The sequence below is a fragment of the Symphodus melops genome (assembly GCF_947650265.1).
Source record: "Symphodus melops genome assembly, chromosome: 16".
Classification (NCBI taxonomy): domain Eukaryota; kingdom Metazoa; phylum Chordata; class Actinopteri; order Labriformes; family Labridae; genus Symphodus; species Symphodus melops.
Genome location: NC_136706.1, coordinates 2,132,261 through 2,159,195, shown reverse-complemented (window position 1 = coordinate 2,159,195; position 26,935 = coordinate 2,132,261). Strand labels below are relative to the sequence as shown.

The 26,935-nt window shown below is 43.7% G+C and overlaps 1 protein-coding gene across 4 annotated transcripts; it reads right to left on the bottom strand.

The window, feature by feature from the left end:
- Positions 1-225: 225 nt before the first annotated feature.
- rasgrf2a (Ras protein-specific guanine nucleotide-releasing factor 2a) lies at positions 226-26,935 on the bottom strand. 4 transcript variants are annotated; one of them, XM_079363925.1, is made up of 29 exons: positions 25,647-26,935; positions 16,473-16,579; positions 15,175-15,322; positions 14,814-14,903; positions 14,190-14,443; positions 14,022-14,101; positions 12,315-12,508; positions 12,075-12,184; positions 11,863-11,981; positions 11,200-11,363; positions 11,012-11,078; positions 10,727-10,863; positions 10,543-10,625; positions 10,186-10,434; positions 9,404-9,496; positions 8,808-9,319; positions 7,912-8,037; positions 7,696-7,785; positions 7,488-7,591; positions 5,842-5,954; positions 5,688-5,748; positions 5,533-5,562; positions 4,734-4,837; positions 4,108-4,192; positions 3,307-3,504; positions 3,141-3,220; positions 2,943-3,060; positions 2,538-2,606; positions 226-2,440 (listed from the first exon to the last, which is right to left on the bottom strand). In XM_079363925.1, the coding sequence occupies exons 1-29, from the start codon at positions 25,923-25,925 to the stop codon at positions 2,345-2,347; spliced, it is 3,960 nt and encodes a 1,319-aa protein (XP_079220051.1). In that variant the 5' UTR covers positions 25,926-26,935; the 3' UTR covers positions 226-2,344. The 4 variants fall into 4 exon arrangements, with proteins under 4 accessions (XP_079220051.1, XP_079220052.1, XP_079220053.1 ...); XM_079363926.1 differs by lacking the exon at positions 5,533-5,562; XM_079363927.1 differs by lacking the exon at positions 9,404-9,496.

The window sequence follows — 26,935 nt, the reverse complement described above, 5'->3', positions numbered from 1 at the left end:
TAAGAGCCTGGTTGCATATAAGATGAAACTGTGCTTATTTTGTGTAATCATTTAATGTATTTAAGTCACATGTTTGTGTTTTAGTTATGAAGCTGTGTTGCCCTGACTGTAACTAACCTTATCTGAATTTCCCTCGGGATCAATAAAGTATCTATCTATCTATCTATCTATCTATCTATCTATCTATCTATCTATCTCCTTCTGCAGGATAAAAAAAAAAGCACCTACATTATAATTTACTTTTATTTTGTGTAAATATCTGTACAGCACACAGAGAAATGCATGGAAATTGCACACAGAGCAAAACTGGAATTTCAAAGTTTGCAGGAATGTAAGAAATCAAGGATCTTATACATCGAAGCCTGAAGCTTTTCAAGATTCCTGACATCAGGAATGTGTTGAAATAACAGATTTAACTTCATAAAACGTTATCAACAAACCACAGGAAAACAGTATTCTTAAGGAAAGAGGGACAATCATGCTAATGCCTTCATGCTAAAAACAACTTCAGAGTCCATTGACATTCTTAAACTGGATATTATAAATATATCACTATCTAAAGTAGACAGTAAACAAGGTTTGAATATAAATATGACTCTAATATCACATTGACAAGGAGAGAATGATAAGAATAAAAACTGTTGGGACAATTTATGAAATCTTTGAGGCCGTCTCTTTAAAATGAGAAGCGGAGAGAGGATCGTTCAAACAGCAGAACATCTGAAAGAAAACCACTCGTGCATGTTGGTGAAATATAAATTATGGCAATATCTTGATCATATTTGGAACGTGTGTTCGCTGCAACGTGCAAAAACATGAACCTTTAGTGTGAACTGATGAGGAAAAAGGTCAAGTAAAGCCGGACCAATCATAACGCGTCGGCATCAACACCAACGACAACAGGAGAGATGGTTAATTATAGAATATAGAGCGTTACATACCGCGTGGCATCGTGCATGATCGACAGGCGGTTAGAAAGCCTGCATCACCTAAAACCTGAAAGCCCTTTGCAAGATACAGGAAGTGATGAATAGAAAATACAAAAACAGGAAGTTCTTAATCACGGAGTCTCCTGTAACATTTGAGGTCAAGTGATGATTTTAAGAGAAGTGCTTTTTATCTCGTGTCTTTAGAGGGGGAGGAAAGAGGCCAGGCATGAAACCTCACAAGACTGTTATTTGCATTTCAACAAAGCAAGTTAAAAGTTCCTCCACATTTTGAGTGTGAAAGGCGCATACACGCCTTCATGTTTGTTTTCAGCAGGCTTTTGAAATGTCTCCCTCCATATCACCGTTATCTGAATCAGAATTGTTTTTATTGTGTTAAGTTTTTAGTGTTGTTAGTACCTGTACAGTTATTGTACATTATTATCAGGTTTTATTGGCAGGTACATTTACACATACAAGGAATTTGTGGTGATGTGTGTGTGTGGAGGATAACGACTTTTTAACTATGCTAATTGTTGTCATGTGCTCATGAGAGATTAATGTGGTTTCTTTGTAGATAATATAACAAAGATTAAGATTTATGAATACTGTTTTGTAAAGTGTCTTCATGGAATATTTGTTGTGAACTGGCGCTGTATAAATTAGATTAATATAGTATAGTATAGATTAATTGATTGTTTCATTATGATGTGATTATCTCAAACTAAGCAGCTCCTGGAAAGTGTTAAAGAAAGGCATGCGTCGACCCTCGATCAGTAAATCTACTGGATGGAAGTACTAAAACTGACACTGATATCAGAGTGTGACTTTGTTATTGACACTTTGGCTTTCTTCTAAACATTTTAACTTCAGTCTGAACGTTTGCACTTCTATAGTTTAAAAAAAAAAAAATGTCCTCATCTTTTTTTGTCCTCATGCCTGGCCCTTATTTTGAAAGTTTGACTTCCTGCTCTCCTTTTGTCTAAAAGCTGACCAACCTGTGACTGGTTCATTCCTGTGGTGCAGACATGTCATTTTAACACATTTAACACTTCTCCCTTTAAAGCTGTTACCGCCCAGAAAAACGTATAAAATGAGCTTCACGGAGGCAGACTGTCTGCTAGCAGCAAAGGTTACTTTCTTAGTGCCAGGTTCATTAACTTTCTACAGTCATATGGCAGAGTTGTGTTTGTGTGTTTTAGGTCATTCTTGTTTATATTATTTACACAACAGAGTTTTTACAACAAGGCACTTTTTCTCCTGAGTATCCTGAGCACAATAACCGCTTCCGAAAAAAAAAAAAAAAAAAAAAAAAAAAAAAAAAAAACTTTTTTAAGGACGAATCTCAAGCTGTGTTTGTTGAACATGATTAATATCGTAAAACTAAAAATATTTTGTGTGTGAAAAGGAAGGTGGGATTAACCGGGAGGTACTCTGGGTTCAATCTTCAGCGAGAGTTCATAGAGGGTGTCTTCATCCATCACTAGAGTTTTATCCAGGAGGAACTGAGTCACCTGCAGGGAGGGGGGGGGGGGGGGAGATAATGAACGAATGTAGTTTAAGTTGCTTGACTTTGCACAAACGATAAAACGGTGAAAGCAGTGCACTCACCTTGGGTTGGTGCTCTATCCTGTAAGGTGCTTGCTGAAACTGACGAATCTCCCGAATGATGTGAGAAATCTGAGAGAGAAGGGACGAGTGTCAGTCAGGGGACGTCCAAGCAGGAAGACTTTTTTTTTTTTTTTTTTTTTTAATTCTCCCACACTGTCATGTTTTTACCTTTATTCAACTTAGCCACTCCACCTCTCCAACCAGATTCTGTCACAACCTCTCTCAGCCAATCAGCACGTCACATTTTAAAACCTATCGCTGTGACCCTTGTCACCATGATGGAGTCTAATCATCAAAGTCACTGCAGATCAATCTCTTCCTAAACTCTTCATTCATTCTCACTGTTAGCTGAGCCTGTGAATTCATGGTCGCCCCCCCCCCCCTCACATGGAGAAATGTCATTACCATCCTCATCTTGGAGAAGTTCACCAGGCCCTCCTCTGTGAAGTTGGGTGTCCCCTCCTCGATGAAGGCCAGGTCTGTGAGGTACATGCCCAGGTACGGGACACACGGAGGGTTACAGCTACAAACACAGAGCAAACATGAAACAGTTTGTAAAGACATTCAGCACTTTATTTCTCTCTGTTGACGAGCCGTGTTTACTTTTTCAGAGTCTCTCGGAGGTTCTTGAACCTCCCTTCTGATGACACCGTCTTCTGCAGCCGGTCCATCAGAGACTTTGTCTAAAAAACAAACAAACAAACAAGGGACAAAAATTAAAAAAGGGTTCGAGCAGAGATTCTTTTCACTGACTGATCTGACTCCGGACCTGCTTGCAGACTTTTGCCCACGTCTTCTTCAGCCGGAAGATGGCGCTGCGATTGAGAGCCGACGTGATCTCCAGCACGCCGTTGTAGTTGTTGAGGCAGCGGCAGATATCGGCCACGGCGAGCCACTTCTCGATGGAGCTGGCTCTGGAGCCCACGTCAGTATGAGTCATGATCTGAGACGCCACCAGGTTACTCATCTGCAGAGGGAGAAGAAAAGTCTGAGATTACCCTCCACTCAGCGCCTGACTCACAGAAGCACCGTGACATTAAGTAAACACACGGAGAGGTTGCATGCTCCCGTAACTGTCCTGCAGACCGAACAGCATCTCTGTTTGTGCATATTTATTTGAGCTTAAATTTGATCATTTTGTTTTTTCCCCCCTTTTCTATGTCTATGTCTGTCTATGTCTGGGAGGAAACCCAGCAGTACAGCCTTCGATCCCACTGTAGGAATATCTTGGGATCCTCCAGGAGGAGCTGGGGAGAGAAAAAGTCTGGTCGGACTTTTTTTAATCCTGCAGCCACCGCAACCCGACCCCGGATAAGCAGAAGATAACGGGCGGATGGATGTACTCTGACAGTCACAACGTAAGCCTTTAAAGAATTAAGCTAAGAAGATTTCGATGTTATCATGCCCACACATGAAAAGATACAGAGGCCTTTTACAGCTTACAAGAAACACATGCTAATGTGAGCCGTTAATGAGACATGCTAAGAGGAGACGTGTTGGTGAGCACACACGATCTTCATGCCCTGGTCCCTGTGTGAGTCAGTGGGCCCGGTTTGGTCTGGACTCTTACATCATTAAAATGTTGGCTGGTCTTCATGATGTACGGAGTCCTCTCGGTCTTATCCACCTTCATCCAGCCCTGACCCAGGAACTCCCTGCAGGATCACACACAGCCAGCGGAGTCACCAGGAGAACAATAACAGCACATACAGGAAGTCCAGTTAAACACAAATTAAGCTTTAAACATCACACATCTCTTTAACTTTTTAAAACGTAGTAGAGCCTGACCGATTGATCCGCTAGTCAATAATCTCACCCAGTGACAATCGGTATCACCTACTTTTATCACAGATAAAATATTTGTTGGATCAATACAGTAAAAGTGTATATCTACATCTGCAGCTCTAAAATAGATCTTTGAAACATTACGGCCAATATTTGGGTACCAGATTTTCTTCTCTTTCTAGTATCAGTCGAGTCATAATATGTCAGACAGGGAACATTTTATTTGTCTTCAGCTGCAAAACGACTTCCTTTGAATCCACAGATTAACAGACAACCTAAACATGAGAGTGACAGACTTCAACAGTAAATCGTTAGAGCTAAAAGTGCAAACTGAAGATCCATGCAGAAGTCTCTTCTCCTCTTCATGCACGCTGCTGCTGTGTGGGCGTGTGACTCGGATGCTGGACTCACTCATAAGGGATACTCCTGAACACGATGTGATCCAGCATCGTGATCTGTTCGGCCAGCTCCATCGCCGACAGAGACTCGAAACACTCGGGCTTCGGACTCTCCGCCTGCAGACACACAAACTCTCTGAAATTAATCTTTGAAGCAGTTTTTTTTTTTTTTTAAATCTGTTGAAAAAGTTCACCAGCACTACGTTACACGCTAGCGCTACATATTGGGGAGTTAATAAGGAGCGCTGTGTGGCTCCTCTCGTTGGGGAGGGAGGGAAGGAACGACGAAAAACAAATCATGTGTTTGTCGCTTCAGTGAAAAAAAGCCATGAAATAATAATCATCTTTATCAACACGACAGGGTGCCTTGGATATGTTTTTGTGTTTTAGAAATCAAAAATCAGTCGAAGGACTGGAAAGCGTTTTTACTCGGTCTTGTCTGAGTGGACTCCAGATTTAAAAATCAAGTTCACAGACGGGCTAATTTTCCACATCGTTGCTGTGATAAGAAATAAAACGTCCCTTTTCTAAAAAGAACAAATTCATTCACATTGTGTGTGCGTTACAGTCGAAGCGAGAGATTCGCCCCTTTCACACAAGATCTTTTTTTTTTTTTTTTTTGATGAGTCTTCAGAGATATTTATGGTCTTGACTTTTTTCCCCAATCTCTAAAAGTCTCGGTCTCGCCTGCAGAACTTTTCCCACTCAGGTGACCAACACATCATCTGTTTTCATGTTGGGAGGTGAACCATGACGCTCAGCGTGCAGCTGCTGGTTATCTCACTGAGCTCTGAATCAAACGTTCTTCTTACCACGATGAAGTGCAGGAGAGGACAGCTTTTCTGGAGATAAATGGTTTGAACAATGTCTTAAAAAAAACTTTAATGAACTTTATACATCTGAATAAATTCTTCAATTAATGTTTTTTTTTTTATAGGAGTTTAGAAGAACAGCGAATAATACAAACCATCTGTAAAATGTCCTCAATCTTCAGCTGAGCATCGTCTTGTTCGTCTTGAGAAAGGGCACTGTGGAGAAAATCCCCAAAGTGTCAACGCTGCGAGAAAAGGTCGGGAGTGCTTGGATGGAGATTCTTGTGTTTGGGACTTTTTTTTTTTTACCTTAATATGTTGGAGGTCGCTTTCCTCTCCTGGGGCAGCAGGTCTGGATCTCGCAGCACCTCCTCCAGGAGACCCATCACTCCCATTTTCAGATCACTGTTCATGTCAAAGTCCTGGTGGAGGAACACCAGTGTTACACGGTTACAGCCGACACACAGTTAAGACGTCATGCTTTGCTTCATTGCTGCATGTTTGCAGGAACGACCAGACTCGAGCTAAAGTCAGGTCCCAGCAGGATCTGCTTCAGAGGTCCAGGATATGAAGAATTCATTCAGAACATTTTCTTTACAGCTGTTATAATAAATCTAAATAACTATCTATAAAAACAGATGTTTACAAAGTGCTTTGTGCCATCAACCCCAGACATAATACAATAAACAATGATAAGCACCACTTTACGAGAGCCCGTTAAAAAAAAAGACAGTTAACACTCGTAACACAGTTTTAGTAAAGAAGAAGACGACGTCACATCACGGGTTATAAAAACAGAGTTTGACACAAAAGGGCTGAAATGGAGGAAGAAGAAGGAGAAAGCTGGTTAAAATATAAAAGAAGAATAAGACTTTTGGTGAGACGGTGAAAAATGTATAAAAAAAATAAGAGTGAAAAAATAAATAACAGGAAAGAAAACTTTTATAAAATGTAATAACTAAGAAGAAGAGTTAAGAGAATAATAAGATAATAAATAAAGGAAGTCAGTAAATATTCCCACTGCCAACACTTTTCTTTTATTTCTACAGTTTTCAGAGAAGGCAGTTTACGTGGAAAGGACGCCCTCTAGAGGACATCGGGTGGTGTGTGACAGGCACTTTATGTTTGGCTCTACAGACCTGTATAAATTAACACTTTAATGCGTATCGATATTGAAGAGAAAAAAATCACGATTTGGGTTCTAACTGTTATTATTCATTTGTGTTTCATGTTTTAAACTTGATCTTCTCAAATCTCTCTAGAAAAGACTTTTTAGATCATACAAGCTGCCCATGATTTCAGCCTTAGTTTGACTGAAACATCGTCTACATATCAGAGCTCACTGACCCGGTCAAAGCAAACACGCAACAACATCTGAGGTCATCAATATGAAGAAAAAAAAAACAGTAAATGTTGACTTTTCATGCTCAACATTCAGGTTACTAAAATAGCTTCTTATATAATCTTAAATGAAAGTGATCGTCCTTTTAGTGTCCTGGGGAGGCTGCTGACCTTTCTGCATGCTTCCTGGGTGGGAGAAAAGACACGCAGAGCAAAGAGCACCTTCATCAGGGGAAACAGTGACAGGAGAGGACACACGTGAGGAGGGGGGAACAACAACAGGCTCTCAAAGGTTAGCCCAAAGCTTCATCAGTCAACATCCTCTTCCATCTATGAGCCTCAGCGAGACGGTCTGACGAGCTTCTGGAAATCTGACTTTTTGAAATAGGCGCCGTAAGGCTGCGTGCATTTGATGCGAGACGACCTCAGTTTAAACCGAACTTTGAAACTAATATTTTAAGCTGGGAAAAAAAGTGACATATTGTTGCTTTAGACATCCTGCATGCAGGAAAACTTGGTGTCCCATTGTATGTTTTATTTAAGTAAATCCTGTAACCCAGTTAGCCTGAGAGCATGCTCGTCTGGGACACTTAACCCCTCCCATAAAGACTCACCTGCGAGTGCTTGGAGACCCAGTGTCGCAGCACGTTGAGCACTCTGTTGGTGGCAGCTCTCCTGATGATGAACTCTTTGTCACAGACTTTCTCAGAGTTGAAACCTACGAGAAAAACAAACTGCATCAAACTAAGACGTGAGGTGAAAACTCATCGGCTCCCTCCTTTTAGTGGTGCGACCTTTCGGCTTGTGCACACTCACACTCACCCTGCGAGCTGCCGTGGCCCGCGGCTGCCGTGGCGATTGCAAACGCCGAAGCGGGTGACATGGTGCAGCGGGCGTTCTCCCCCGCTGTGACTGCGAGGAACAACAGGAGGAACGGCAATCAGGAGAAAGATTGGCTAACACAAGCGCTACGTGCAGATACTGTGGTGTAGAATATGTCTCACTGTGTGTGTGTGTGTGTGTGTGGACATGTTGTACCTCCTGACGTTCGATAGCGGAGGTGTCTCGGTGTAGACGGCGAGCGGCAGGGAGACATGTCGCCTGCCTCCGTGCTGGCTGGAGATTCAGGGAGAAATTTGTCCAGAGACACCGACTCCAGGACGGCTTTTAGAAAGAGAGAGGATTCAAACCTCAAACATGTGCAGACATTTCAGGATGTGTGTGCAGGATGCCACATGCATTGTTAAGCTAACAGAGGATATTTACCATCAACACTGAATGCACATCTGCAAAAATGTGTATGAATCCAACATGAATGTAGCCTTTGAATGAGCCTGTGTAACAGACTGGGTGTTTATTTGTGTCATTGGCCTGCTGGCTCCCAGGCTGTTTGTCTTTTGGGTCTTACTGGAGTGCTTCCAAATTCATTCATTCAATATGTCTCCGCCTGCTACGTAAGAGCGCTATTTATCTTTTCATTTCTTTTCTTTTTTTTTTTCTCCTCCTCTGCAGTTTGTTGTGAGAGACGGCGGTGACCCTGAGAGCTCTGCTGCTGTTTTTCATAGTGAACAATCTGTCAGCTGGAGCCAGATGGTGATCTAAGAGCACGATGATTCCTCCGTTGGGTAACGCTGACCCATTTATGTCTCTTTCTGCCTCGTCTGTTTGGGATGGCAGGACACTGTCAGGGATGTGTCAGATTAGAGTGCAAAAAAAAAAAATCTTGAATAAATCAGATTTAAAGGCGATGTTGATGCTTCAAATGAGCAACCTAAACTCTGCCTGTACCTGTTTTTAAAGCTGAGTTTGCAAACACTGAAGCAGCGGGTGTGTGTGTGTGTGCGTGTGTGTGTGTGTGTGTGAGCCCACACACGCTGCTGCTCATGTGTGTCTGTCAGTGTGAATCATGTGCTTTTTGCGTTCCAGCTTCATACCCCTGCGGATGCTTCGCCTCAGCTTCCCGCAGAAGGCGTCGAGGCGAGGCAGCTCCCCGCTGACGTCCTCCGCTGCGGCAGGGCTCAGCTCGGGGGAGCTGGGACCGCGGCTCAGGTCCAGGGGGGCCTTTGTGGGGATGGGGGGCGGCGAGGACACCCCAGAGGCCTGTGGGAGGCTGGGTGAGCGCTTGGCGGTGGGCGGAGGAGAGAAGAAGCCAGAAGAGGGCCTGCTGGAGCCGGGAGGGGGAGAGGAGATGGAGGGGCAGTAGCTGGAGGTGGGGGAGTTGGCTGCGGAGGAGGAGGGGGTGGTCGACAGGTCCATGACTCCTACTCCTTTCCCGCCGATTGGCGAGCTGAGGGAGAGCTTGCGGGAGTGGACGGGGGAGGAGGTGCGAGACGGGATCGAAAGGGGAGGAGGAGAGGAGAACTTGCGACAAAGACGAGGGGATTTGTTGTTCAACGGGTCGGTCGCCCACGAGCCCTGGTTGGTGGCGAAGAAGAGCTCCAGAGACCTAAGAGAAGAAGAAGAGCGTTACTTCTGATCTGTGACCGACCCGTGTGGTTAAAAAAAGTCAAGTCCTGCTTCGTGTGTTTACTTTGACTGATCCAGAGCCAGCTGTGTGATCTTCAGAGTGTAGTCAGGACAGAGGGACATGATGGACAGACGGTCACATGAATGCTGCTCGATCCTGGGACACGTGGAGGAGGAGGAGGAGGAGGAGGAGGAGGAGGAAAGGATGACAGATGAAGAAATGAGGTGATGATGAAGGAGAATGACATGAAGAACATCATGAGATGAAAGATGAGTGAATAAACTGCAGGCAGACATGCAAACGCCAGGAGAAGGAAGATGATGCATGAATGTGTGCAAACGAGATTCCAGTAACTATTCAGTACATATTCTGAGCACTAATTGATTTTTACAGTAAAAAAAACTTTTAAGATCACACCGTTGTGCTGATTGTTTCAGCCTGCAGTCATGAACCAGGCTTTAAAAGCTGCAAAAACATCTCCCGCACTGACTATTCTTGTTTATTGTTTTCTTTGTTTGTGTAACTGTCTTCCTTGGTGCAAATAAAAAAATAAAAATAAAAATAAAAATGAAATGAAATGAAATGAAATGAAATGAAATGAAATGAAATGAAATGAAATAAAATAAAATAAATAAAATAAATAATTAATTAATTAATAAAATAAAATAAGCATACTTTGATCAGCTGCATTCACCTGCAGTGATCAGAAACCATTAGAGTCTTTTTCATCGTGTCGGCGGAGACAATCAACGGGAGCAATTCCACATTTTTTTTTCTTATCAGACGATAAAACATGTAGAAATGGGGCCCATGTTAAATCAACACTTGAGAGCAGTGGCGTGTACCTGACAGGTATGGAGGTAAACGGCTTCTTGTAGATGTCCGCCAGTTTGTCGATGACCACGGCGGCTGTGGTGAAGATCCTGTACGTGTGGAGGAAAGTGTTCAGGAAGTCTATGGAGAGGAATCTCAGGTCGGTGAGGCGCTCCAGGAGCCGCTCCACGCTGGCGTATCGGATCTGAGGGACCTTACACGAGTTGAGCGTCTTGCTGAAGCAAATGTCGACGTCGTCTTTGTGCAGACGAGCGTCGGACCTGAGGGACAAGTTCAAGATGTTCGAATCACTTCAACCAGTCGAGACATTTATCACTGTATTGATTAAACTGCTGTCGGTCTCCTCTGCTTCTGGAGGTTTCTCTTACTTTATCATGTGCGGCACGGAGACCTTGGAGTTCTCCTCGAACACGCTGGTCATCAGACCGTTACAGCGGATATTATCGATGCACTGAAACAAACAGCAGTGACGGATTCTCCTTCAATAAATCGGAAAAAAATTAACCGCACACTTTAACTTTGACCGGAGAGCTCTGACACGGCGAGGCTCACCTGGCTGATGTCGCTGGTCCACGCTGCTTTCTCCTGACGTGACGGAGCCAAAAGAACGACGGAGAAGGACTGACCGTCAGGAGACTCCACCACGATTTTAAACTGCAGGTGGTTAAAACCCTGGCCTGCGGCGTTGTCTGTAAAGTCACACACACACACACACACAGCTTTTCAAATACAGACCTTTATCACAGGCTTCTGTATTTCTTGCCATGGTATGGAAACATGTATCGCTATGGAAACATCCTGACGTCCCAAACTGGTGTGAGATGTTTGAATACTCACAGTCTTCATCACTGATATCCAGCTCTTCAATCAGAGTGCACTCAATCAGAGACAACGTTCCTCCTTGCTGTTTGGGAAGAAAAAACAAAACTTTTTTTAATTGAGTCTTTTTTTTACTTCAAAGTTCATCGTTGTACAGATTCAAACTTGTTCAGTAACATCTCTGTGTGTCATCAGTTGAGGTCGACCTTGAGCAGGTGAAGCTTTCCTCCAGATGTTCGGGTGCAGATGAGGAAGTGTTTGGTGAACAGGAAACACTGTCGCTCGCCCTCTTTCCTGAGAGAGAGGGAGCCCAGCCGGACCTTACTGAGCACGCCTCGCTCGCTGCTGGACGGCAGCTGGATCAGAGAGCCTGCAGGACGCACGGTCAAGAGTCAGCGAGAATAATGTATACAGTATGCAGAAGAGCTTTCACACCTGCAGAAAATTCCTGAAAAAACTCAGCAGGAGCTGCATGTGTGAACGCAAACATTTTTCATCTGGTTTCTCTTGCCTGCCCCTCAGTATTTTTATTTATTTTGTTTTTTTTTGCAAAAAATTTGAGTGAGCTGACTTAAAAACTGAGAGGGAGAATTCAGCTCGAGTGAGTGGGAGGGGCTGGTGTCATTAATGTCCCTTAACTGGTGCATGATGCATAGACCGTCTGCACGCGATGTGCACATATTGAATCCATTGTTTTCTGTCCGTCAGCATGTTCTCTGAACTATTATTGATTAAGTTGTTCCCTTAAACTACACGATGCATTGATACGTGTATTTGCAAAGGCAAATTCCCCCCCCCCCCCTCCCTCCCCCTCTGACAGGGATAGACTCCCGCTGTGATGTCACAGGTGAACTTCAGGAGCAGCTCACCTTGTCTGACAAAAGTCTGACTGGTGTCTAACAGGATGTCACAGCCTTCCACGATCATCCTCTCGATGGCCAGGTTCTTCCTGATGTTCTCCGTGTCGCTCACTTCATCGTGCATCATCCTAACAACGTGAACAATCATCATCATCATCATCAGCAGCAACATTTTTTACCATCTATTGTTGTAAACGTCGAAGAGAGAAGCAGACGCTCACTTTGAAAGCTCCTCCAGTTTGGACTTGGCAAATTCCAGACTCTTCCTCTCCACGTGTTCATGCGGCGTGTGTGCCAGCAGCTCGTGGAGGGTGATGATGTACCGTGGGATCTAACACACACACACACACACACACACACACACACACACACACACAGGTGAAAACACTGCGCTCTATATATGGAAATTCATCAAGTTATCTGGAGTGTTTAATTCCTGTTTGAAGGTGTGCATGCTGTACCTGGAACATGGGATAGGTGAGGAAGGTCTCCAGCATGCGGCCCTCACATGCAGCATTGGACTCGTACTGTTTGAGCAGCTTGTCAAAGTCTCGGTTCTGTTTGCAGTTTGCCAGAACCTGCAGGCTGTACTGGTGGTTCCTCACAAACTCCTGGTAGATATTCAACATGGGCAGCAGGATGTCAAACAGGTCCGCTGTGAGGGAAACGAGAAAAACCATGACATATACTCAGATCTGTACGGAGACCCAGAGGGGACAAAAACAGAAAAGGAGAGAATTAACCAAACGTAATGCTTGAAATGATTTCATGTAAAATATGAACCATCTCCATGTTTTGGAGTCAAGCATGGTTTAACTGTTTCAGGTACAGAGTAAAAGGGGAACTGCAGCACCTTTAAACCTGGGCAGCTTTTTCTTTTCTTTTTTTTTTTCCAATTAGAAAAAGTGTTTGTGATTGCTCGAGCAGATTGCTTCAACCAGCAGCGACAAAGAAGCTGTAGTGAAAAAAAGTAAACGCACAAACTAAATCTGGTAAACTAACAGGTTTAATGGACTTGCCCAGATTGTTACTGGAAGTGTCTGACAACACTACGGAAATAATCCCGACAGAGAAAGAGCAGAACACACTGTTACATCCCTCTCTGCAAAGCAAAAACCACCCGACGAGTTTGATAAAAAACAGCATTATTTCCTTACAAATCTCAGAATTCGCTGCTCTGAACCGTCCTTGACTGAGATGTTGTTGCAGTAATCACAGCCCATTTTTCCCACTGCTTGCTGAAGTGATTAGGTGGAACAACAACCCAAAGTGTTTGCAACCATTTAGACCTAAAAATAGAAGGGCCCAGGTGTTTATAAGTACTACAAGTCATCTCTTAGTTGATCAATAACTATTAAGATATAACTAGCTCATTTATCAATAAATCACACTGGAAATCCAGATGTGCACACATCCAGATTTAAAAAGTTGAAGTCAGAGGAAAATGGCCTTGTGAGCGATGTAGTCGGGCCGGAGTTGATCCCTGAAGACGGTTCAGCACCTTGGAGAGCTCCTCAGTGCTCAGTCTGGATAATAACATCAGCTGACTGACCTGCACACCTGTCCCCACCTCTGATAACTGTCCCTGAACTTCACACACGTCTCAGTCCCACTCACTGTTTGACAGACGCTTCAATCTGCTTCTGCTTTAATTCGTCCTGAACAACTTCCTGTCTGCCCCTCGCCGCCTCGACTCCAGCTGGGTTTCATCTTTCTGCATAGATTTGAATTCACATCAGGGAATCCTTGACCGCCTGGAGGCCTTCTCAAACAGTTTAACACTTGGGTGATGTTTCCTGAGCTGTCCTCCCTGTCGGATCAGCGGGTGACTGAACTCAAACAAACCTACCGACACTGACAATGTCGTACTTTGTGTCCTCGATATTGAACACAGAGATTTTCCAGATTCTTTTTTGTGTAAATCACCAGATAAACATCTTCTCTGTGTTGTTCTTCTGCCACCACAATGTGCATGCAGCTGCTGTAACGTGATCGTGGCGTCTGTTGAACCAATGACTGACAAGAATCATTTAACCTCTTCATTTCTGAAGCATCTGGGTTTCGTCTGCTGAGCCATCAGAAAACACCTGCTGTTCCTCAGAAGGTTAAAGATGAGAGAGTTTGGGAAGCCAGTCTAAAAATGTTTCATGAAACTCTGCAGAACTCACCGAGGACGAGCGTAGGCCAGTTGGCGATGCGAGCGTTCAGCCCTTGATGGAAGATCTCGTGCAGGAACATGATGGTCTCACTGCAGAGAGACAGAGTTTGAAGTCAGTTTCACAGTAACTGGAAGCGGCAGGATTAAAGATGTGCAACACAAGTGAAGATGAGCGGACCTGTTGAGGAAGATGCTGCTGACGTCGTCGTGGCTGATGGGAGGTTTCTTGGAGCTGGCGGCCATGCGGAGCGGCCTGAGGAAGCAGTTGACGAGGATGGAGAGCTGGTGGACGTACTCGGTCTCCGCCTCCACCATGTTGAAGACGATCTGGTTCCTTTTCCTCATGCTCTCGGCGTGAGGGGAGGAGATGTAGTCCTGGACGATGATCTTCCACTTCCTCCTGCAGAGCCAGCCGCGCATGAAGCTCTGAACCTGCAGACACAGCACGGGAACGTTTCTCTCTGCACGGAGGCCGGGTCCACACGCCCCCTGAGGCTGTGTGCATTTTTTCTATGTTTAACTTATTCCAAATTTTTATTTCTATACTTTTCTCAATTTTTATATTTTATACATGCAATGATACTTTAAAAAAAAGTCCCTTTACATACTATTTACAGTATTCTATATTATATTTTGTGAATTCAAATAACTCATTTTTATTGTTTACATTATATTCTATTTGACTGTATATACAGTATGTGTGTATTACTAAATTCAGTGTTTATTGTTATTGCATGGCCTTGCGGAGCACTCTTTATATTTCATCTGTGTGAGTATGTGACTCATTGGAAGAATAATTTACCTTCTTGATCTTTTTAATGTCGGGGTCTTCCTCCTCTTGGTTGCTCTGGTGAGGCTGCAGCCTTTCCTTCGCTTTGTTCAACACCACAATCTTTCACAACAACAACAGACTCCATGTGAATACACACAGGGTGAAATATTCATGAACCACTTCAGACGCTCAAAACAACAAATGTCTCGATGCATGATTAAAGACGTAAAGGGCCTCTGAAAGACTGCAGCGCTGCTGTTACTGACCACACACACACACACACGCATGATGTAAACACAAGTGTTTTCCCATCATGCCACATGCATCCACATGCTGTAATGTGAGTGTATGCATGCACACTCTCCTTTGATGTTTGTGCGCTCATGCGTACCTCGGATTTGAGCCTCTCGATCTCCGTGTCCTGGTCCTCCAGCTGAGTGCGCAGCTGATTGGCTGCGACCTTCTCCGTCTCCATGATCTGCACCAGGTGGATGTACTTCTGCATCAGGATCTCACGCTCGATGATGACGTCAGAGTAACTTCAGGGAGAATGGGAAAGAGACAGAATCAGTGTTTAGAATTAAATACAGGAGGATTTACAGCGAATAAAATAACAACATAAGCAAGATGTCCAACTCTTTCACCCAGCAGATGTCCCTGACTGAAATGGCTTTATACACAAGGCCGTCCCGTCCATGTAACCACGGCTCAGGATATACAGTCAGGACTCAGAGACACAGGTTCGACTGGATCTCTGCTGTATTTATTTGTAACATGTTGCAGAATCTTCCTTCAAGCACGATGTGCATTTTCTGTCTTTCTGTCCAGATGTATTTTTAAGCACATGGTATTTGGAATAGTTCTTAAATAATGTAAAAGCTGTTTTTGTCTGGTTTTAGAGAGCCGCTGGTCACATTCTGTATCAATAAATGAGCCGGTCTTTGTGTGAGAGCAAACTAAAAGGTGGTTCGGCGTGCTTCATGGTTTTTTACTGAAACGCTCAGACGAGAGAGAGAGACAGAGAGGTTGAGCTGCAAGATCAAGTCTGTGATGTAACAGTGGAGCAGTACAGCACCAGTGTGACCTAAATGTGAACTGCTGCGAGCAGAACACGTCCATGCACGAGCACACACACACACACACACACACTCAGATGTTAAACACATATGCAAAAACACGTGGCGGTTATGTCCAGAGTGCATCAGCACAAAAACAGAGCACAGAGCAGAGTTTGGCTTTGCAGAGAGTTTTTTTTAATGCCATGTTAATTTAAACGATGAATATTTGAGTTTCACCCTGATCCTTTACTCAAAGTATCAAAACAACATCATTAAATCATCCTGCCTTAAAATCACACTGAGCTTTCACATACAGCGTTCTCTGCACGTCAACATTCCCCACATGTCAGAGTTTCAAATGTTTCACCTCAAACTTCTCTTTTTTAAGGTTTATTTTACAGGCTTTTAATGCCTTTTTGTGAGAGACAGGACAGTAGAGAGAGAGAGAGAGAGAGAGAGAGAGAGAGACAGAGAGAGAGACAGAGACAGGGAGAGAGAGAGAGAGAGACAGAGACAGAGACACAGAGAGAGAGAGAGAGAGAGAGAGAGAGAGACAGAGAGAGAGACAGAGACAGAGAGAGAGAGAGAGAGAGAGAGAGAGAGAGAGAGACTTCATCAGTCTTTTTCTTACCTGGCCTGTTGGATGAACTCCACCCACTCGTTGCAGTCCGACTCCTCCTCCGTCCGAAGCTCCAGAGGTTTCTGTCCATCGTGGCCAAAAATAACCAGGAAGTAGTGCTGTGACAGAGGAAATAAACGCATCATAATACGTGCTTAAAGTCGCCCAATGAGGGGCATCATAAAGAAAAACACTTCACTTAAACTCCACCCACAGGAGGTGAGTTTGTTTCCTTCATGTTCACTTTACAATGAACATTAAAAGATGGGCTCTGAGTCGTGATGCTCTTGATTTACAGCTTGTTTTTATAAAAAGGCCCTGACACTCCAAGCAGACGGCAAAGATCAACTCTTGTCTTGCCCAAAAAGTTGACCTCAAACAGCCAACCGTCACGTACGTTCTGCACATGCACGACAAGAAGTAACTCTCCAAGCCACCAGGTGGCAGTAGTCCGTTATGAGCCACAACAACTAGGGAGACCGCTCAACGACGGTCCAAGTCGGACCGACTGTAAACGATCCCCGTGGTGTGTCAGGGTCTGAGCGGCTTTAAGTTTCCTTTTCACTCCAGCAGACGTGTGTGAAGCTGCTCACGCGTCCTGATACGGCTCTTTTGTGAGAGTCAGATTCATGTTTTTGGGGGAAGCTGTAACTCTTGTGTCACAGATGTGTTCGAGCCCAGAAAGGGGGTCACTGAAAGGAAACCGATGGACGCTGTATTCACGTTGCAACTGGTTGCTGCACAATGAATGGATTGTGTTATGACGCAAACGTTATGGAAGCGACATACAGGAGAGTCGTGCACATCACCAATAAGAGCAGAAGAGACATCTCAACAGCACAAGAGCTGAATGACAGAAACACGTCGTTCACACTTGGGGTTGAGCTGTGCAGCACTAAATGGAGTCCTGAGTGCTGCAGGATCGATGCTTCCTGCAGGCAACAAAGCTGCTGCTGCAACACGAGCAGCTTCTGATGCATCTGTACGCAGGAATTTAGAGACATTTATGGGAAGTGAAAATCAAAGACAAACGGTGTCCATCATGTCTGTGTTAAGACTTCAGTGAGCTACGACATACAACACACTCGCACGTCAGCTCACACTACCCTTTAACTCTGAGGCAGTGGATGTTGGATTTCCCTTTTTGTCTTTGTCCCGCTTAAGATCATCTCAGGCCAAATCCTGTGAAATCCCAATTGTTAAGATCCGACTGGAATAATGATTTAAATTCCCACGCCCACCTGTGATGTTAATCCTGTCCGCACGGGGCTTTAGTCTAATCTGAGTCTCATCACTTAACTGTTCTCCTTCCTGCTGATACACCCGGCCTCCCTGCACTTCTAGGAATCGCTTGTGTGTGTTTACGAGTGCCATCACGATGCCTTCGGGGTTATAACCTCGATGATGACCGTGCTGTCTTTATGGCGCCATGTCCCGCCACTCTGTCAAAACACATTAGCAGCCAAACGAGCCGTCGTGTCACAGCCTGTTAGATCCCCTCCAGCAACCTCCACACCAAAGTCAATGATCTGATGATGTGACTTACGAGAGCCACCTGACAAGTCTATGGAAATAATCAAAGACAAGAAATAAATCTTCCCGTCAGATGGAACTTTTTTTTTTTTTAACATTTCAATGACAAAAAATAAATAAAAAATCGTCTGTCGTTAGATGATGATCTGAAACATGTTCACTAGAAGGTTCTGGGAGGCCTTTTGCCTTCCAGAGTTAGGACACTTGAAGAGAGTTAGGAAATGTAAAAAGGGGAGAAAGCGGAAGATGACATGCAGCAAGGTCGGACTTGAACCCGTTGAGGACGACGGCGTCTGTACGTGAGGTGTGTATCATCACTGCTGAGATACGTAACGCCCTGCTCTCAAACATTTCCACATCCAGACATGATCAGCCGTCTTCTGTTTACTGGTGAGCAGGTGGAAGTTAGTGCCTGCTTCATGAGCAGAGATTCTTCAGGGTAAAACCCCCCCGCTCCTCCCCGTCCTCTCTCTCTCCCTCTCTCTCACTCTCTCTCTATCTCTACAAAGACATTAAAGCCCAGACGCTTCATGTTATTTATTTAGCACTATTTATTCGGATGGTTGGACAGCATCATTAGCTTTAAAAAAAAAGGATGACATTTTTAAGAATAAGTAGAAACTTGAAAGAGTCTGGCTGGAATATTTGGGCATCGGTTTAGCATCGTTCTCTCCAGACACATAAAACATGAAAGAAATAATTTATATGAACTGTATATCTTAAAGAAAAAGCCATATAGACTGTACTTAGAAAATATGTTGATATAAATTTACAAAAACATGATTCTACTTCTTTTGTTGTGATGTTTTTTTCTGCATATACAAAATACTAAAACTGCTGATTTGATAGTTTTTGAGGCAAACGAAAAAGAAAGCAGTGCATCCATGGCAGCTCTTTAAACATGTCGCTTCTTTATTCACACATTGTACGATGATATATCGGACTGTGAGTCCGCACAGCAGAAAGTAGGCCTGTGTAGTAATGATGTAACGATAAGCGGGTGAGAGACACTTGCTAGCGTGTGCAGGCTCCGGACCAGAGAGGCTTAAGGGCTTGTTTGTGTGTGAGTCTGTCTGTCTCTGTGTGTGTGTGTGTGTGTGTGTGTGTGTGTGTGTGTGTGTGTGTGTGTGTGCGTGTGTGTGTGTGTGTGTGTTGGGAGTAAGGGAGGAGGAGGGGGAGGAGCGGGGTGGTTTACATAACCACCCAGGCTTGTTCAGCTCCTCGTATTGCTAATGCGGCTTCCCCAGCCACGAGCCCGCATTAAGCTGCAGGATAACAATGACAGAGAGAGAGAGAGACAGACAAGGAGAGAGAGAGAGACAGAGGGAGCTTTAAGCCCGGCCGTGCCCTCACACTCGCCCATCACTGTGTCCAGTCACAGAAATCACACAGACACACTCGTGCACAAATATGAGAGCAGAACAACACAGCTTCCAGGAAAGATATTCCTGTCGTCGAACGTTCGGCCTCGTCATGAAAACAAGAGAAGATTCACTCCAGCTCTGCTTGAACACCTTTCGACCAAAACGGGGGGGACGTTGTTGTATTTGTTGTTTGCATGCATGACAGTCACATTGCAGGACGTGTGATGTCGGTACTTGATGCACATCATGATGCAAAAAAAATAAAATAATAACATAAAACATGGAGAGAGGGCAGCTGTTTCCAGAGGTGATGAAATCTCTGCACTTCCACACCTGAAGCGTCCCTCCTGACAGAAGACAGACGGGTCCACACACAGTGCAGTCAGAGCTGGGCTGTAAATATCACAGGTAGCAGCAGTGTGTGTGTGTGTGTGTGTGTGTGTGTGTGTGTGTGTGTGTGTGTGTGTGTGTGTGGAGACTTGGTATTCAAACAGTCACTGTAGGCAAAAAGGACCAGCAAGGAGACTATTCTTAGCCCAGCAGGGCCACAGCATCCAGAACCCCGCCGCCACACACACACACACACACACACACACACACACACACACACACACACACACACACACACACACACACACACACACACACACACACACACACACACACACACACACACACACACACACACACACACACACACACACACACACACACACACACACACACACACACACACACCTCTGCAGTCGTATTTTAAATCAACCCTAAAAATAAAATAAAATATTTAAAGAAATAAAAATCTATCTCGTACGACAGGAGAAAAAATGTTAAATATGCAGGATGGATTAAAACCATCTTCTGGCAGCCATTGCAACACTTATCAGTTCATAAGTCTCCCTCCTTCATCACAACAACTTTTAAGTTTTGATTCCAGCATGTCCACTTCATCGATGAACCCTCATCACCATGGAAACAGCCTGCACGCCGTTTGAATCATTAGCAAAAAGTCAAGTTGTGCATGGGGACGGCTGTAGTTAGTCAACCTTTGACGCAGTCTTCACAGACAACGTCCAGCACGTTGACTTATTCACATTACGGCTTTCATTCTAAAGTTCCTGGAAACCTCAATCATGCTGCTTTGCACTCGTGCACAGCGTTCTTCAAGTGTCATCAATGATTTATAGGGACAAAAGTTTCAACAGACGCTTTGAATTGACTCTGACATAACAAGAGGCAGGAGGAGGAGCGTCTCAAACAATCACAGCAGAATAAAGAGGTGCAAATTCAGGGTCAGTTTGTTCCCCTTGAAAGCTGCAAATCACAACATCTCTGTAATTCAGTGAGCTGCAGGAGCTTTTAGTCTGCTTCACAATGTTTTCACTTCATTAAGCACTAAATCAGCTTTTATCCCCCCTTCTCCGTTCTTCATATCTAATAACCTATTTAACTCCTATTAGACTAATCCTATTAATGGATACGTAGCAGACGTGTTCACTCTGTGAAGAAAAGCCGTCCAGGTGGGCTCGTTTGTGAAAACACAGAAAGAAAAAGTGAGAGCGCTAAAAACCACTTTGACTTATAAGAAAACACGGCTGCAGCAGGAAAAACATCCGTCAGAGAGGAACGATGAACCTCCGGGACTCATTTCATCGACTCGTCAAAAGAAAACAGATTTATTTATTCACAACTGTCTGCAGGTCAAGGATGGTATCTGGTTTTCAGTAAGAGGCTAACATTAGCATTCACTCCCCCGCAGGTTAACGTCACGGCTCGACACTTCGGCGAGGGATAACGCCTGTTGTCATCCATATAGCGCCCTCTGCTGGTGACAGAGAGCTGCCAGATTTCTACAATCATGCTTAAATAAACTGCTGTTTGATTGACGGATAAATCCACAAATATCGGCGAGTGTGTGCGATGAAAGTAGCCGGTACAGAGAGTCACTTGATGCGCTGATGTTATCGGCTGGTTGATTATCGGTCGGGCCAATAGATTTATATTTCTTGTACTTCTTGTACCCTTTTAAAAAGAGCGGAAACGCCCTTTAGGAACAGGACGGGAAATCTACTTTCAGTGCCGATATGCTGATCACCTGTGGTGTTATGTTGTAAATAAAACAATACCTTTGAATATTAAGACTGTACTGCTGCTAAATGATATAAATATTATGGTGAAGGAGACGTTTTACAGGCTTCTTTTAAATTCTGTCCTTTTTTTTTTTCTATAATAAAACGGACTCTTCAGGTGTCGAATGCTTCTCGGCTGCCGTCCAGTTTATTTCCCAGCTGACTGTCATGAAGTTCTCTCTGCTGTGAGGAGTAAACAGCAGCTTTATTACAGGCAGGCAGGCAGGCGGGCAGCTCCCTGTGGTTCTAATGCCAAGCTGTCACAGTGCATGGGTCGACAGCTTAGCAGCACTGTCCTCTTCCACCGTCTTCAGCTCCAAGTTTGTGTATGTGAGTGGAAAACAATGAGACTGTTTTAGCACAGACTTAAACGTGTCTTCTTGTCCATCAAAGTGTCTGCATGTATTCAAAAACAGCTGGTTCAGTCTGTCTCCTTTTTGTCTACAAATGGTTTCAAAGAAGACCTTTTATATAAGCAGATGAATCATTTCCAAGTGTTGTTTTAAACAATATCATGCTGAGAAGTTCTTTACCTATAATATTAAATACTGTCGTGAAACAACAAGTTCATGAATCCATGACATTAATAAAAATATCAACACTTCAGGCTTTAAAGCACAAACACACACAGCCTGCAGCTCCGTGAATAAAACATGTGTGTTTGGATTTAAAGGAGCAGTATGTAGCTCTGACTCCTAGTGTTTAAAATGGGTACTGCAGTCCAGATTCTATACGTTGCAGAGAGCTTCAGATTTTAAGCATTTTACACCCAAAATGTTTTATCCTCGGTTCTTGGAAAATCTTTTGATTCTTCTTAAAATGAAGTCTTTCGACAAAACGCCGCCATTTATTCCCTAAGCTAACAGGGTCGCTAAGTGGGCGTCTTTCTGGCTAGCGTTTAGCACTCAGGTGAATGCAACATGTTTGCGTCTTTGAGTCTGAAGGTTTAGTATCAGCAGGGGGTGATAATGATAAATTGAGAGAAAAAGTGACACGACACAGCGTCCTCCACTTTATCTGCAGCTCCGTTACCGAGCTGGTGGAAAACACAAAAGTCATAATGTCGATGTCATATTTAATCTCTTTTTTTATATAACCGATTTCACAAGGGAAGGCTGAAATGAAACACAAAAATAGAGTAATACGAGATAAAAGAACATCCCCTGATAGAGTTCCCTCTCTTCAGCAGCAGTAAAATGAGAAAATCCCTTCTTTGGCTTTGCTGATGTGTGTCATCTTTGTCTCCAACTTTGACAACAGACACATGAAACACACACACGTGAACCTTTTGGAGATTGATTCTGACAGTGTGAGATTTCGCACAATAAGCTGCAGTTATCGCTGAGTCAGCGTCCTCGCACATTGACCCTTTTTTCCCCACACTAAAATCGTGCAAAACCTGAAAACATGTCGGCTCTTTTTGACGCCTCTGCGTGAAGTCACGACCGAGTCCCAGTGTCACAGGTGTCCAGCATGAAGCGACACATAACCTGAGAAGATTAAACTGAAATAATCCGGCTTGTATAGAAAGTAAGAACAAACATACTGTATGGTGCAGATGTTGGTGTACAAGAAAAGGAGCTTTTAGCCATTAGTGCGCATTGTTCCAGCTGCTGAGGGGATGAAACAGGTTTCAGACCCTGCAGATGCACAAACAGGAATTTGGGTCATTTTAAATTAGCATTAGCTGCAACAGAACAAATATTTTCACAAGAGCTAACTCTCTTTACAAATCAATTATCAACATCTAGAGGCTCATTATGTGCAGAGGCTTAAACTTTCTCATGCTTCAGAAGAGACGCTTGAAGAGATGATTGAATTGGTGCAACAAAAGCTAAAACTGCAGAGCTTGAATGAAATGCACGAGAGAGAGAGAGAGAGAGAGAGAGAGAGAGAGAGAGAGAGAGAGAGAGAGAGAGAGAGAGAGAGAGAGAGAGAGAGATGGTGAAACAAACGGGTATTAATGCAACTTTTTACAAGACTTGTTTTGCTTTTTTATAATACCATACTCTATGAACTGTACAGTACTTCTTCCAGAGTTACTCACACTAATATTCAAAGTATTTGTTGCATTAAAAGCAAGTTGTAACTTTCGGTTGCAGAAGTGTAAAATCCTGCAGTTCCTCGAGTGTCCACTTGAGGCAGGCTGCAGAAACACAGGAATTCAGAAAACACCCCGCAGCCAAAGAAGACCTTTATACAGGATAAACAAACATGTTTACAGCCTGTTGTTGTCATCACGGGTGATTCTTTTCTTTTTAAATATCTGTGTTTTTATTTTATGAACAACAAGTGTTATTCATGGTTAGGGGCATATCTGACCTGATTGACAGGTGGGCGTGCTGTTACGGTTCATCCGGAGGCTTAAAACCCGACGCCCCTCCAGCTCTCGGCCTGTCGTTCGGTTGGCTGAACGTTTTACAGCACAACAAAACAAGATTTTTCTGGGGCGACGGTGGCCGAGCCGTCAGGGCGAGCGCCCCACGTACGGAGGATGTAGTCCTAGAAGCGGATGGCCTGGGTTCAAATCCAACCTGTGGCTCCCTTCCTGCAGGTCATTCCCCAGTGATTGGATGTTTATTATTACCAGTTTTTTTTTACCTAACTATGTTGTTCCATACTGCAGAACAACATCCTTTATCACTTTATCATTTCTCCATGCTTATATCTAGAAACTGACAGGTGACCCGATTTCCCTCCTGGGTCACTGAAGATCTTCAGAGTCCTATTCTGTCACATATATCAGCTTCAGAGGGAAGGCATCGGGACGAGATAATAAAAGATGAAGAGCAGCGGTGTTCTTCAAAGTCTTCTAAATCTATTCAGTATTTACAAAAGCAACTATTCTTTTAAACTTTTAACTTATTTATAAGCAAAAAAATGTTTCCTGCTCCCGTCTTTTGAAGAGAGAACATCTTCAGCTTTTCTTCATCCTCTTTGATTTTTATATTTAGTTTTTGGGGTTTAAATCCGTCGGTCAGCCAGAGATGTTGTTTAAAAATACCGTCTTTGGCTCTTTTCAATATTTTCGGATGTTTGGTTTAAATTTAAACTGCTCGGAGAATATCTATAGGAGTTAACACTGAGTGTGTCTATGTGGTGTCCAGCATCAGAAATATCAGTGTGAAATGACATTTTCTGCAAGCATGCATTTTTATAACCCAGCTGTTCCCTGACCAGGACCTGGCGCAGGTGAACAGGTAGCATCTTTCTTCTTTGTTTAACCTTTAAAAGGTAGCTGTCTTATTTGTTTAACCTTTACGAGCAGGGTCGGTTATTCTGCAAAACATGCAAGATTTAAAGAGTAACATCTCCTCAGGGCTCAGTCTGAACTCATCTCCTCACCACACACACACACACACACACACACACACACACAGATCGTCACTGATCCGTAACGGAGCACAGATAAGACCTCAGTTTCAACATTACGTGGGAAAACACCCGACATTATCATACTGAATGTAAAAACAATGTTTGCATTAATTAATAATACAGGACACAGCTGTCCCAGTCTTTCTGTCCATCTCAGTGTGTTTTATAGAGATGTCACTTTTCTTTAGTGTTTTTTTTATGATGCTTAGAGTATCATGTGATGATTTTTAATTTCTGTTTGTGGGCAATTAAAAAAAAGTTATTTAAAAAGAGTTATTCATATGGAGAGATGCCATTCAAACTTTAGAATCACTTCATTTAAAAAAAACTCTCTTTAAAAGGCAGACTGTATTTTATTGTTCATGCTATATAAAAAAAATAATCAGGATTTTAAAGGTGCACTCTGTAGATTTGGTGAAAGTGAAAATATTCTATGCTCTATTTTCTGAACTGGATACATAAACTTTATTTAAAAGGAAACAATGAACACAGTTTGGAGCTAAAAAAGCAAACAGATCCAGATTCTCCTCTAAAGACAAATTGTGTGTAGAGTTAAAAAGATAAACTTCAGATGTACAAATTTTTCTTGTGGACTGTCATTTGTGTTTCTGGATAATTTATATTCGTGTGGAGGAGAGTGAGACAAAAACCAAAGCAAACAAAGTTGCATGTTAGAAATAAATGAATTACGTTTTTAGTTTCCAAACAGACACAGCAGCAGCAGCCTTGATGTTTAAACTCAAACACAGGTGAATTTTAACCTGCTCTCACACCGTATTAGGACTCACCTGCTGTTTCTCCATGGGCTCCTTGCCGATGGCGGACACTTTGGGCGCCGGTGCTCGCTCGCACGTGCATCCCTCCAGCAGGTATATCCCGGAGGGCCTCGTGCTCTGGTTGTTCTCGAAGTAGAAGAGCACGTTCTGGTAGAGCGCGAAGTACTTCTCGGTCCAGCGGCTGTTCTCGGTGGTCTTCTTGCTCAGGAAGCCGCGCTTGGTGCCCTCTTTGCGCGCGACCACCGACAGGTACAGCGCGTGGCCCTCGTTGTACCGCACGCCCTTCTGCATTTTATGTCTTTTTATTTTGTAACCAAGTACAACACTCGCCGGAGGCGTCTCATCACATCTCGTGGCAGGCTGTCGGCGGCGTTATTTTTAGCGGAGGGATACAGCAGAGGAAGCGGTTCGCAGAGGGGTAATCCGGGTTTACCATGGTACGAAAAGTTGGAGAGTCCGTCGCGCAGAGCGCATCACGTTGGATTTGAAGTGCGCGTGCAGCGGCGCGGAAAACAACACCTCACCGCCTTTCCATCCTCCCAACTTTTCTTGAGGAGTTACCGCGCGCTCGAGCCGAAAACTGGGAAGCCCTTCGTCCCGTCACCAGCGCAAAAAAAAACAGAAATAGATTGAGGGAACAGACGGTGAAAACAGAATCACGACGGAGATCAGTGCTAATCGGCTTTGACACCAACTTAAAGAGACAGGTTCTCTGCAAGCCCGCCGCGTGCTGCTGTGTCTGCCGTCCCACCGCGCGGAGCTGGAGCGCACGAGCCCAGGAACGCGCCCCCCCACAAAAGAGCGGCGCTGGTGCTCAGGAGCGCGTGAAGCCTGCATGAAACAGTGCAATCCCCTCACACTGAGGGAGGAGAGATGTACTCAGATAACTGCCTCTGTTTTATTCAACAGATTGAAGAACATGATGTTTACTTGTTTTGACATATTTTTTAAAAAAAACGTTGTGTAACTTTTTTTTTTTCACTTTATTTTGCAGAACAGCTGTGGGGGGGAAACAACAGGAAAAATACTACACAAGAGTTATATATTCTTTATTCAGTGATGTACATAATTATCCAGATAAGGAGCAGGATCAGCTTTAGAAACACTGGGTCAATTTAAATTGAACCGAACTACTTCTGGTCCACATCAGTGGTTCTCAGGGTTCAGGACCCATCAGAGGGTCACAAGTCACCAAGATGCCTAAAAATACTGAAACAAATGTACAGTCATTTGTATCATTTATCAATGTTTGTATAAATGTATAGAAAATATATTAGTGAAATGAAATAAAATTAATTTGT

What these genes read in the sequence shown, in the direction of transcription:
- rasgrf2a (XM_079363925.1), bottom strand. Translation starts at nt 25,925, where the DNA reads ATGCAGAAGGGCGTGCGGTACAACGAGGGCCACGCGCTGTACCTGTCG. An exon ending in TTGAGGACATTTTACAGATG is followed by an intron (nt 5,563 to 5,687) that starts GTTTGTATTATT and finishes ATTTATCTCCAG; the next exon opens with AAAAGCTGTCCTCTCCTGCA. An exon ending in CCAGCCAACATTTTAATGAT is followed by an intron (nt 3,505 to 4,107) that starts GTAAGAGTCCAG and finishes CTCCCTCTGCAG; the next exon opens with ATGAGTAACCTGGTGGCGTC.